Source organism: Copadichromis virginalis, linkage group LG12 (assembly GCF_057382275.1).
Source record: "Copadichromis virginalis isolate Kocher_CV1m ecotype Utaka linkage group LG12, C_Virginalis_male_GT1.1, whole genome shotgun sequence".
Classification (NCBI taxonomy): domain Eukaryota; kingdom Metazoa; phylum Chordata; class Actinopteri; order Cichliformes; family Cichlidae; genus Copadichromis; species Copadichromis virginalis.
The window spans coordinates 36,900,688-36,914,133 of NC_140629.1; the positions used below are offsets into that span (position 1 = coordinate 36,900,688).

Below are 13,446 nucleotides of genomic sequence, written 5' to 3' on the forward strand. Positions count from 1 at the left end.
ATATTTTAAAATCGCCTTTATGTTCTCATAATTTATGTGCAGAAATGCTAAAACACAGGCGTCCTTTATTGGTAAAGTTACTGCTTCAAGTTTCCCTTAATTTGAAGGATTAGTGAAGAAGCTGCTTGAACAAAGCTTAAATGAAGGTTTTATGAACTGAAGGAAGAGCAGACAGAGGAACAAAAGAATATTTATGTCTCTTCTATATATTTCTCAGTTGTTTTAAGTCCTTCATTTTAGTTTAACTCAAAATTTCCATGTGATTTGCTTCATAAAATACAAACATAAGACAGAAACACAGTACATATTAGACTTAGTGGGACTGCTCATTGTCTCCTACTCTTTCATCATATTGCAATAATGAACAGCTTATCATGAAAGCCATTAAAATGCATGGGTTTTGTCAGCGGTACAGCTCAATGGGAATCGTTGTTCTTTCAGCTTCAGTCAGGTGAAACAACAAGTCGACGCAACACTCCTTCAGTATGTTCATGCAATTCCTGAGCAGTAAAGAGAATCTTAAATCAATGTTACACAATCTGGGGTTTCCATGAATGTTTTACTCTACCTGTAAATGTCAATGAATTCTGGACATTCTCAGCTGCCGTGGCATTTCACTCTAAATAACTCCAACATATAAAAAGGAAACATGACCATCAGCAACACTGAAGTGAACCATTCAGTGTCATATTGCTGTTTGATGCATTTTATTTCATGTTGAGACTCAAGTGCATGCTGCAACCTCCAATCCAGCGGTGTTGGGATATTCAAACATCCACACAATAGTGTTGAAAGAGGTGCGCAATGCAAACAATGCTTTATTCCTGGCAACCAGACAGGTGTCAATGTTTGGCTTCCCCTAGTTTGCCGGCATAATTTCTAGTGTCAGTTCTATTTTTGGTTGGTCTTTCCCAGATGCAGTTTCAGTGTAAGGGGTGATGTAACATCCCTGTTTGATCCATATCTTGTAGAGCAAAAGGCATGTTAGACAGCAGCTTCAAACACACTCTTACAACATTATTTTAAATCCTTGTGAGGAGCTTTTAAGGCTTGCATAAGCACCAAAAACATCAGGCTGAGTTACGGGGCAACCTGCACATCCAAAACATACACTGTAAGCATCAAATTCTGGTATAATGATTCAGCAACAGAAATACTCACACTGCAGCAACTAAAAAGGGTATGTGCTTTCAATTTGATGAGTCTCTTTCACCACTTTCTGCTGCTGAGGCTATGAAACAGTGACAAAAATCCCGTTTTCATTACTCAAACCAATGACATTCCTTGACATTCAACTTCAAAATGACACTGGTACTTGGCAATCTTGCTTTTATTTAGAACTAAAACCAAAATACATCTAACTGACTGAGTTATGCTCATTAGTTGAGACTGGCTCGGGTTGATAAAAACATTGTTTCCAAATTAGATTGCAAACCTTCACCATTCTGTTCGAGAGTGATTGCAGTGAGACGGACCACGATTATTTAAGGAGCGATTGCCTCCCACCAGGCGAACCTGCTGTAGTGTCGGTCGCGATTGGGCTCTGGGTTCAACCGCTGCTTTTTTCCAAGTCCAAGGAGGTTGCCACCCTATTTTTACCCTAGTGTGACTGAGCCAAAATACAATCTTCCCATACCAACCACTCTATTTCCAGGTTTAATTTCTCTGAAATTAAATTCAAGTTAAACGTTCACCATTAAAGATCCACAAGAGCAAGATCAGGAGCAACTGATCACAACAGGACTTCCAGGGAACAATCCAAACACAGCAGGAGAATTCACAGTAATATAGAAGGAGACCAGCAGCAGCTCTTGATTTTAAAAAACTTCAAGATAATCATTCTTCTAGTTTAAACCAGAGGAGTCACACCTTCCAGGTCATTAGAAAGACTGAAAATTTAAATCCCTTTGTCATCAGTTTTGTTTTTCATATTCAGGCTGTTTTAAAAAAGACACTTTCTACACGTGTAACTAAAAGTACTACTGGCACCAAGCAAAGTTTATTTTTAAATGCCTATCCATTTGAAAGTGACAGCAAACAAATGTAATAGTACACTAAGAAATTTCTGTACCACTCGCTTTACATTCAATCCATAAGGAGGAGGCTGCGAGTCAGAGTCCCCACTATTGTTTCCTGACAGCAGTGGAAACACAATACTCCTGCGACCCCTCAGAAAAACATGTACAGCAGGAAAGTGCTGGCTAAGGAGATGCAGAGCTGAGTTATTTTTACCTGAAGACAGGAACAAATTAGAGGGTATTAGAGGCAGTGGAGGAGGAAGACACCGGAGAAGAGGTGAGTGACTCAAGTGGAACAGTGCGTCCTCCAGCAGGCTTTAAGATTTTGGGTTACGAGCAGAGATGGGAAGTTGCTCTGCTGCTGCCATTTAATAAAGCTCTCCTGCTCTTTGGTGTGTGTCTTTATAACCTGCGTGGACTTGAAACTTTAAAATACAAGGCTGGTAGTTTCATTGTTGTCTTTTTTTTTTACATACATCCAGTCAGGCTGTGGCTTCCACATGCTGATGGACTTTATTTAACCTGCTCTTGTGCAGCTTCACTCTTCATGTCTGCACACTGTGCTACACAGCCGGGCCTCAGCAGGTGCTCGTGTGAAACCATGACAGCTCTGTCCATATTTAGTAAAGCTCTGTGATGACTCCACATACCGTCCCTCTGCCTCCAACCCAGATTATTTTGGTGGCAAAGACTTTCCAGGCACCAGTGAACAAACAGCTGCAGCCAGGCGCCAAGAGGAAAACACCTCAGCTATTTTGACTTTCACTTCGTAACTGAATATGAGGGTGGAACAGTTTTTGAATTATTGGGGGCAGACAGATGAGTGTGTGCAGAACATGCTTTGTAAGTGCTGAAATCCACATGTACACACAAAAACTGGATAAATAATCACCGTCGGTGGAGTAAAACATTCCTGACGCCGATTAGCAGACGGCGGCGGCGGCAGGCAGGCAGCCATTATAAATCAGAAGGATTACTGCTCGTGGCGTGGCCTACATTGGAGTGGCAAACATGATACTGCAAGTCAACTATTTGTGTCCTCATAAAGGAAACCGCCAAAGTGCCGTACTGTATTTATCCATCTTGGCTCAATGTTTTTGTGCTACAGGGAAAGAAGCTATGAAGGGAGGAGAGAGGAGGATGGTTTAGGATCTGTTCTCAGACAGAATATTTTGCATAAGGAGCGCTGCAGAGCCGAGGTGGAAAGGAGCTGAGCATGTTGATATTATAAGCATTTTACTCCATAACGTGTGTTTCAAATGATCAAAAACAAGAAAAGTTGAGAAAACTTGATAAGGCTGTGTAGCCATTCACACGACATCTCCTTTTAAGTTTACTTATCAAGACATAATGTGTTCTATCAAGTCATGCTAAGGTCAGTCAACGTGCTATCTTAGGTTTGTCATATTTAGCATGGGTCTACACAGGTGATGCAGAGGTTTACATATCTACTTTATGTATCCCTGGTGTAAGATCCCTGGTCACAACCTAATGTTCTCCTACTCCTACTGGGAGAGTTGCCCTAGGAAAGCTGTCTAATGTAAACATGTGGATCCATTGTGGTGAGCCATTTGGAAATAAGGGAGCAGTTCAGAGTAACGTCTTCTCCGCTGGTGATTTTATTAGGAATACTCAAGGGGCCTTCCAGTGTTTCAGAAGCTCGATGGTGCATCAGGTCTCAATCGATTCCCTCACTGAGCCCAAGAACTCGGGAATCATTTTTAAGCAAAAGCCACAACTGTTAATTTCAGCTATTAACTGCTTATCAATCAGGACTGTGGGTCACTGTTCCAGCCAACGGTCTGACAGTGCTCCAGTTAGACGGCAGGTTTAAACTCATAGCCTACTTGCTATGCGGTGACAGTGCTAGCCGGTGTGCTACTGTGCTATGGATACGTTTCTTAATAGCCTTCACTTACTATAGATTAAAAACAGCTTGAAAAATGGAGAAAAAAAAAGTTGAATAAAAAGCATCTAAAGTGGGAAATAAACGTCCTGGCGTTGCATTCTGTCCCACCCACAGTGATGACAACAGCAGCTACCAATGCACTTACTCTGTGCCACAATTAGAGTTATAGTAGGTAGATAGCACTGTATTAATCATGCTTACTCTTCCCTCATTTCTTTACTTTCTTCTTATGCAGAATAAAAGAAAAAAAGAACAAAAGAAATGAGCAGACACAACAGCATCAAAGCATACATAGTGAGGAAAAAGCTTATTAAACTGAAGCAACAGAAGCGTATGTGGCGATCATGAATTTCTAAAAACAAAGGAAGCAAAACAGATGAGGAGTAACAGATGTGGACTCATTTTTCGCTGCAGCTGCAGAGTTTGTTTTGAACACAGTCACCTGGGGATTTAGCTTGTGCAAAGCCAAGTTCTGCAACGCTTTCATCTTTTTCTATCAATTCTGGATCATGGCTTATATCGCCGTGTCAGTCAAGACTGCAGCTACAGTGGCTCTGAAAGAAAGGAAGGTAGGTAGGCAGGCATGAAAGACCAGGTATTGGTCTAAAACTATGAATTAGATATAGGGCAGGAAAAACAGTAATATATTGTATTAGCCTCTTATCAATACTCTGCAACGAATATCAAAATATTTTATTTTTTCTTATTTTCAGGCGCACTAAACAGACGAGTCCTCATTTTGAGGCTTGTCAAATGAACAAGGGTAAACTTGAGGAACAGCAGACAGCACAGACCACGCCACAACTTTCAAGCAAAGAAATGAAGACAAGAAGATGAAGCCAATCCCCAAAGACTCCCATATTAGAAAGCCAAAAAAAGGCTTGTAAAACTGCCAAGAATTTAAATTTCATTTAATTTCTGAACAGCTCCTTGAGCATTTCTGTGAAGCCTCCAAACTGCAAAAATTAGGGATTCAAAGCGAGACTTCCCAAACCACATTTGTCTTTTAAATCTGCATAATCAGAAATGCCGTGTTGTCATTCTCACTGTTGGTAATCTATTACAGCCCTAATAAGAAATGTTCCACTTGCTACTATACTACATTTATCTGACAGTAATACTTGCATTGTACCATCACCATTCAGCATAACGATTAAAGTAAAATTACATTAAGAGGTTTTGATTACATTGCAGTTTGGCTTTTGTTAGTATAAGTAAATTAAAATGAAAGCCCTTATAACAAACTGCTTTACAGTTATAAAGAGATTCAGTCATTTGACAGGTTTTTTTTACCTTTTGCTCGATGAAAGAGAATATAAGCTTTCACACTTTCATTCAGTTTCTATCGATTCTGCACGACGGATAACAGCCTCGTGTCACTCTGAGGGTTTAATTTCAAAGCTGCTGTTTGAAAGCAAAGCAAAGGGATGTCTTGTGTTTTTTGATCTGAAAATGTTCAGATCTCTCTACAGTAAAATGTTACTGATTGAGCAATCTGAGGTAGACAACCACTAATATAAAAAACTGCATTAAAGCCGTATGAGGATCAGTTGAGCGTCACTGCTGCTGTTAAGTTTGGTTGTGCTAAAACAAACAAAACCAAACATTTTCTGTCTAAATCTACAGAATTTTAAAAACATACGTATCCAATCAGCATTCACTGTGTACTTTTTATATATACACAAAAGGAAATTTACAAAATGTCCCAATACTTTATTTTGAATTAAACAATGCATATATGCACAATAATGTCAGCCAAAGTCCCCACACCTTGAGGGCGTACCCTGCTTTATTACCCGATTTATAGTGTTGCGAAAAAATATTCCCCTCTTCCTGATTTCTTTTATTTTTTTGCATATTTGTCACATTCAAATGTTTCAGGTCTGTATTAGCATGAATGACACACATGCCTAGAGTGCCATAGTGAAGATGGTAGGGACACTGCACTGTTGGATACATGACCATCCCTGAGGGAAACAAGGCTTTCAATGCAGCTTTAGCAGTGACTTCATCAAAAACCACAGCTGCATTTTCAACCTGATTTTTTCCATATGTATATTATTTTATTATACACACTTGATCTATGGTGATTCCTTATTTATAGAACCTTTCTATTTAGAGATTACAAGGTAAACTGATGGAAATAAAATCTTGTTGTGAAAATAACATTATTTAAAGATAACTTAAAGCTTCTGTTCGTCAGAGCTGCAGGAGGCTGTCAGCGTGTTTAAAAGAATAAAAGCAGCATGCTGTTTTAACCTGGTCCAGTTGGTCTCGTTAAACAGTGGAAGATGGTTTGTGTGTGGACGAAATATGAATTTACTTTTAGAAAATAAAATTGCATTGTGATACATAAGATAAAGGTAGTTTAGGAAAGTTTAATTAAATTAAGCCAAGGATTAAGAGGACACGGGTTTTTGTTTTTTTTTAAAGGTGAACCAAGACTCCAAAGAGCGACTGTTTAGAATGTAAACATGTTTGAATGCCGAGTAGAATGGCAACACTGGCCCGTGATGACAACGTGTTATTATTATTCGAAATAGACGCCTCTCTCCTCGTTCTGCTGCAACTCTATTCTGCATGTGATAGTAGATACAGGCACACGCTGACTGCATTACCACAAGTTACCGTTCGTGTTGCTCAGAGAGCCAAGTTTTTAACCCAGCGACATTCAGAGGAAATTATTACAAAGGAGCCGTTTTCATCTAAGAGAATGAGCAGCAAACGCGTAGACGTACTTTTTTCCTCCACAACGAATTTTCAGTGGAGTGGTGGCGGCAAATCTTTTGACCAAGACGATGATGATGAAATTGAGGAAGAAATTATAGATGACATTGAAGAGAACTGTGAGAGTGATGACATTGAAGAAGACTGTGAGAGTGATTCGGAAGAGGAGAAATCTGATCATCTCTACAAATTTGAAAAAGAGAAGTCAGAATTTGAAAACAAAGCAGAAAAAAGCAAAGAGTCTGAGAAATCTGGTGATTTTTGGGACGCCCCCAGGAAAGAGGCCGGAGACTCGTCTGCTCACGACCACTTCGAAGAGGAATTCAAAGAGGAATCTGAGGGAGCTGCTGGTTTTCAGGAAGACCCTGTTTCAGTGGACAACTCTGAAATGGGATATGAATATGATTTTGGAGAGGTTTGTTTGTGTGTGTGTGTGTCTGCATGTGCGCACATATCCTTGTGTGTTTCATGGTTAGGGTTAGGGGGTAGGGAAAGCATTACGTCAATAAGATGTCCCCACAAGATATGAATACCCAACGTACACACACACACACACACACACACACACACATTAATGACCAACTGAAGACACATGCTAAGAAAATAGTTGTTTTGCTTTATTATTTAAAGGCAATTCTCTTGTCTTAAGAAAATGAAAACACCCTGATGAGAATGTTTGAATTTTTTACTCACATCCAGCCACCGCCTGCTTTGGCAAATTTATTTTAAACTGAACAAACATGCTAGAAAAATATAAATATTTAACTATGAACAAAGCTACATATTTCTATTCTGTACAAATTGTTTGACATATTCAACAACACGATAATTGTTTTCGCTTTCCACAGTACGATGGTCCTGAAAAGTCTAAGAAGACTCAGACTTGTCTCAAACAACTGGAAGAAGACAAGCTTGCTCTCCAAAAGGAGTTAGAAATAGAAAAAGAGGCTAAATCTCAACAGGATGAAGCCTTTAAAAAGCTGCAAGAGGAAAATGATCGTCTTGAAAAAGCTGTGAAAAAAGAGCGTGAAGAACTGAAACGCATGAAGACAAAAGTGGCTGATCTAAAGAAGTCACAGAAAGAATACCGGAGCAGCACTGAGGACCTTAAAACCAGAATTAGTCAAATGATGGCTAACAGTGATGAGGACAAGAAGACGATCAAGAAACTCCACAAAGATCTGATGATCTCCTCACTTAAACATGGAAATGAAAATGCAGAGGCCGCTGATATTAAGGCACTAGAGGATCGTCTCACTGAGCAGCAGAAACAAAACCTAGAAAAAAACAATGAAATACAGTTTCTGCGCCTCAAAGTCCAAAAGCTCCAGGATGATATCGAGGCCAAGGACACCATGATTTTAAGGCTGCAGGAAAACGTTAACAAGTGGGCATCAGATGTCCAGAAAGAACAAGAGAAGAACTCTGGAAATCAGGACCTGTCTTCTGAAAACCAGACCCTGCGAGACGAAGTTGAGTTTCTCAAAAATGAGAGGGAGCTTATGCAAAAAGATCTCGATGAAGAGAAAGCGGCTCGCAGAGAACTTGAGGAACCTGTTAAGGAAGACAAATCTCGGTTTTCTAAAGAATATAAAAAGTTAGAAATGAAAGTGACAGCGCTGCCTCCACTGCCTCCACGTTGCAGGAGAAGAACTTCTAAATCTGCACAGCATCTTCTCTATGACATGGAGACACTAAAGATGGAGAACGCAAATCTCACAGCTAAATTAGACGCTATGGAAAATCAGTACAGTGGAGCAAAGTTTAAACATGAAGCTCTCTCTGAGCAGCGCCGAGACAAGCTCCTGCAGGTGGTAGATGAGCTCAAAGGACGGCAGTCTGAGAGAGATACTGTGCAGAAAGAACAAGAGAAGAACTCTGCACTCCAGAGGAGCTACGACTCCATTGTCTCCCAGGAGCACGCTAAAACACAAAAACTGAATCGACTGACCTCCGAAAATCAGGACCTGTCTTCTGAAAACCAGACCCTGCGAGACGAAGTTGAGTTTCTCAAAAATGAGAGGGAGCTTATGCAAAACGATCTCGATGAAGAGAAAGCGGCTCGCAGAGAACTTGAGGAAGCTGTTAAGAAAGAGAAATCTCGGTTTTCTAAAGAATATAAAAAGTTACAAATGAAAGTGGAGAGCACTTCTAAATCTGCAGAGCATCTTCTCTATGACATGGAGACACTAAAGATGGAGAACGCAAATCTCACAGCTAAATTAAAGGCTATGGAAAATCAGTACAGTGGAGCAAAGTTTAAACATGAAGCTCTCTCTGAGCAGCGCCGAGACAAGCTCCTGCAGAGGGTAGATGAGCTCAAAGGACTGCCGTCTGGGAGATATACTCTCAGACTGCCGTTACTGTGCAGAAAGAACTTGAAATCACTCTAAAAGAAAAGAAGAAACAAACCTCTCAATTACCGCAGAGAGTTGGTGCTCTTGAAAAGGAGCTCAAGATGTGCGAGAAGCAGTGATCCAAGTTCGAGGAAGTTTTGTCCAAGTACATAGAGAGCAAAAAGGAGTAAAAGCAAGAATTGTCTGTGAACGTGCAGAAAGGTCAAGACAGCTCCAGGGTTCAGGAACAAAAAATGAGTGACAATGAGCACAAAATTGTTTTCCTGATTGTGGTTCACACTGGTTTTACACATGGTTAAATCTGTAGGCTCTGTGGAGGAAACAGACGACACCACGACGAGTAACCATTGCACATTTGTTTATCATATATATTCCACTGATTTGTATTGTAACAGCAGTGAGCGACACAACATATCCTTATATTGAATTTCTCTATAGCTGAAATAAAAGATTGTGATTCTTAAAAAAAATTAAAAAAAATTTAAAAAAGGAGTAAATTGGTTTGTCTTTTTGTCTGTTTTGTAAACTGAAGTTTCTCATTTTGGGGGCAGTTAGTAGGTGGACTCTATTCCCCACAGTAGGTCCCACTTACACAGGCCTGGAGACGTATCAGCAACCATGTGACATTCAGTGCAGTTTAAGATACCTTACAAACAAGATTGTTGTATGTAAGGGAGGGTGGGGCATGAGAACGAGAACAGCTTGTAGAAATCGGGGGTGATACATAGATAAGAACTGGAAGGGTCAAGTTTGGAGGCGTGGCCCAGCTCCTGAAATTCTGATATTTTATCTCCGAATGTTACTTGGGAGCACGAATATGTGGCTCTAAACACTCAGCATGAGGACTGAGTAAACAGGACAATGTTTGGAGTGGTAAGAAAAGCTACATGTTGGACTCAAACTTAAAATAATCAATGCGTTGACAACAATAGCACAAGTTTAAGGATTGTTTTTAAGGGGGGGCAAAACAAATAGTACTGTAGTTTTATTTATTTTTAACCTTATTTTCTAGATTTTTCTCTAGTATGTAGGATTTAACATGGAAACGAAATCCTCTACAGTATATTCTGCATGCTTACTGGGTCATTTTAATAGTGTAATACATATAAATTCATTAACTTGGTTAAAGCATGCTATCTCAGCGATGCATGGCCTTTTCAAAATAGTAAAAGTCAGCTCCACATTCAGATGATGTTCAGGACAAGGTGAGACAAGCTTCTTTTGCCATGAAAACACAGTAAAAAGCTCTGCAGTCTGTCCACTGCCTGTCAAAGCACAGAAATCTCACTCAGGAAGGCAGACGGACAGAAAGCTGTAATTTCTTGTGTTATCAAGCAGATGCAGACTGACAGAGCAGCTATTGGATACGCTGCCCCTGGCGAGGCATTTTGAGCTGCGCAGCAGGTGCCTGGAGGCACAACAGCAGAAGTTATGTCAAATATGTAAACAATTGGCAGGCAGAGTTAGAAGAGTCAGAGCGATCCTGGTCTTTGCAGCCTACAACTGAGGCCACAAAAACTCTCCTCCAGACTCAGAGAAAATCAATGTGAGACGGTCATCTCCACCCCTAGCACAACACGAATACCCTGAACTCATCTCAAACTGTTTTGTATGCAGGGAGCTTGTTTATATTGGAAAACTCCCACACGGAGTCCAATAAATTAGAGTAAAAGAATAAACCTACACAAAAACAATGGCTAATAGGAGGAAGGTGAAGGAGAAAAGCAACGAGAAGGTCAAACGTTCAATCTTGTTACCAAAGATAAAAGTAGCCCAAAACTTTATACACGAATAAATTTACCTAATTTCAACAGTTGGATACTTTGAACAGAAACTTATGTTTCTGAAGTTCTTTCATAAACGGAAAAGCTTTTAAGACCCCGGCAATAATCAGAAACTGCAGGCACCACATTGTTCTTTTTAATCTACACAAGCAGATTTTTGAGCTTTTTGAAAAGGGTCAGCTTGCACAACACTGGCTCCTCCTATTCAGAAGTCTGTAGTAATCCTGAGTTCGGACTTTCTCTGCCCTGGGTCCACGTTGACTAGTTTCTGCGTTTAAAAAAAACAAAGTAAAAGCTTCTTATGCAACGCTAATCGATTCATCTGCTGAGATCTGAACAGATTCTAGTCATGGCTCTTGACTCTTTCTTCTTCTGTCCCAGCCCAGTGCCTCAAAAGGAAATGTATCTTTGGATTCCAGCTCCCGAGTTCTGGATAAATCACTCACCCTCCTGCCACATGTCACCTTCTGATGACCACTCATTTTTCTTGGGTCCTGGAGTACATGGCAATTTGTTTTGTGCTCTCTCACTTTCCAAAAAAATAAAAAAATAAAAAAATAAATAAAACATTCCTTAAACTTGTCTGACAAAACCAGATTCATCAACTCAACACTCTCCCGAACAAGCGTCTCCATGCTGTACATCACTTCTTAAAACCTCACAGCTCTGCAAGCATGTATGCGTAGGAGACAGATCTGGCTCACGGAGAAAATCCCAGCTCCCGACCCCAGGCGGATGTCGCCATAACCAAGCTGACGAGCTGAGATTTGTCTTTCTTTCACAAAAACCTCCTCCTCATAAAAAGAGGGGGGGGGGGGGGGGGGGGGGGAGCATTCGCATTGGGAAAAAGAGCTCTGAGGGTGTAAAGTCTCTTTCAACTTCAGCTGAGGAATAAATTGAGCCTTTACATGAGCAGAACGGCCTTGAATTTGAAAAGATGAAAAAAGAAAAAAAATCAAAGAGTCGAGGGGATGTGTTTTTATATGGCAGGATGTGGTGAAGTTCAGGGACGAAGGAGGATGATATCAGGGCCTTTTCTCATGTTTTTTATAGGAATTTACTTTTCCACATCGCCATCACAGTTACAGTTTAAGGAGGCGGCCGGGGCGTTTTTAAAGTGGTGATGTAATCGACTTTTAATTTATGCAAATATAATCATGACCACAATATACTTATAAAAGAAAACGAAGAACCTCCTTTCAACTTACTCACAGGGAGCAGCCACAGCAGGTAGATCCACAGATTTCATCTGGCAGTGTTTATGCCGAACGCCCTTCCTGATGCAACCCTAAAGGGATCGAACTTAGGGTCGATATAATGTGTAAATATCCACAGCAGGTGGGGCCCCAAATAGAGTCTTTTTCAGAGTACAACAAAGTTTAATCCCGAGCTGTTTTCATGCTTCGAGCAAGAAGTGAATTTTTAATTCTATTTTCTTTGACCTTTGGACTGTTTCTGCAGAAGCTGACAGCCAACGGGTTTACAGATTGACAGGAAGACGGTTTGCTCAGACAGGAAGCACTGACAGCTGTGTGACAGCTGAGACAGACAGATCTCAAAACTGACAACAAACCATTGCTTGTGTCCTCCACACCTCCTGTTTTCTGAGTCCACAGACTGCAGATGCATGTTTGCTTCAGCTTCATGCACTGGTTGCATTTTTTTGCAGATGTGTTTGTTTTCATATTGCAACAAACCTACAGACCTATATCACTGTGCGACAAAATATCTGATATAAATTTGTTCAATCATCTTTTCCAGTTGTGGACTTGAGAGGAGTTTCTAGTGTGCTCCATCAAAGTCCTGTTTCTACTGTGCACTGGTGACGCATGGTGAGCTGAGCTGGTGTAGCCAAATAAATAAATTTTAAATGTATTTAACCTTCAAAGTTGTGCTCATACTGAGACAATCTTAGGAAAGAAAGCAACACTTATAAATACCAACTTCAACACAACTTCTGTAGGAAACAGACTTCCATTAACCTCTTTGCTGACATCACCTCTTTGCCTTTCCTGAAGCGGAAAAACATCTTAAGTTTTTATTGGTCCTTTACTCTCATATGATCTGACATCGAATGAAAACTGCAAACACAGCTCCATTTGCTGATTCACAAGTAGCGCTCTTCCTGCTTTAAATGATAATCTGAGCTGAACCTGAGGTTTAATAACATTAGATGCAGAATGTTGGCCTCTTGAGGCCAAACGTCTGTTTAGTTATGCCTGATCGGTTTACTGTAATTACACTAACATCCCAAATCTGACGAGGTAATGATTTATTGATGCCGAAAAGCTCAATACTTCAGCCAGGCCTGAAAGGAACTCCTGACCTCAACCTTCCCCTCAGGTTCATCTGTGCATGACATGCAACAGAAAGAGGAAGGGAGGAGGAGGAGGAAGAGGGGACCTGACCTCCTCTGAACTCAGTGCACAAACAGCACACAGGCAGGTGTTCCTTTATGGAGGGACGTGACATTCGCACAGGCTGAGTAACGATTCTATAATTTAGAGACAATTTTCACGTTTATCTTGTCTCTTGGTGGCAGCAGTTTCTATTCAGATTCACATTTTGGGATGACAACACATCAAATACAGATTTGCATTTACATAATCATTTATGTAAATGCACATTATTTACACCGCATTGTGTATCGA

General features: G+C 40.4%; 2 protein-coding genes and 1 long non-coding RNA gene across 3 annotated transcripts in view; 1 reads left to right on the plus strand and 2 right to left on the minus strand.

Moving 5' to 3' along the window:
- fras1 (Fraser extracellular matrix complex subunit 1) overlaps window positions 1–13,446 on the minus strand; it is a 299,016-nt gene that overhangs the window by 225,006 nt on the left and 60,564 nt on the right. The window lies entirely within an intron of this gene.
- The window catches only part of LOC146697585 (uncharacterized), a 57,683-nt gene that overhangs the window by 13,780 nt on the left and 30,457 nt on the right, over window positions 1–13,446 (minus strand). The gene's annotated exons all lie outside the window — the stretch shown is intronic.
- On the plus strand, window positions 6,445–9,486 carry LOC146697586 (uncharacterized). The gene is made up of 2 exons (XM_085476380.1): window positions 6,445–7,069; window positions 7,503–9,486. The coding sequence occupies exons 1-2, from the start codon at window positions 6,641–6,643 to the stop codon at window positions 9,045–9,047; spliced, it is 1,974 nt and encodes a 657-aa protein (XP_085332506.1). The 5' UTR covers window positions 6,445–6,640; the 3' UTR covers window positions 9,048–9,486.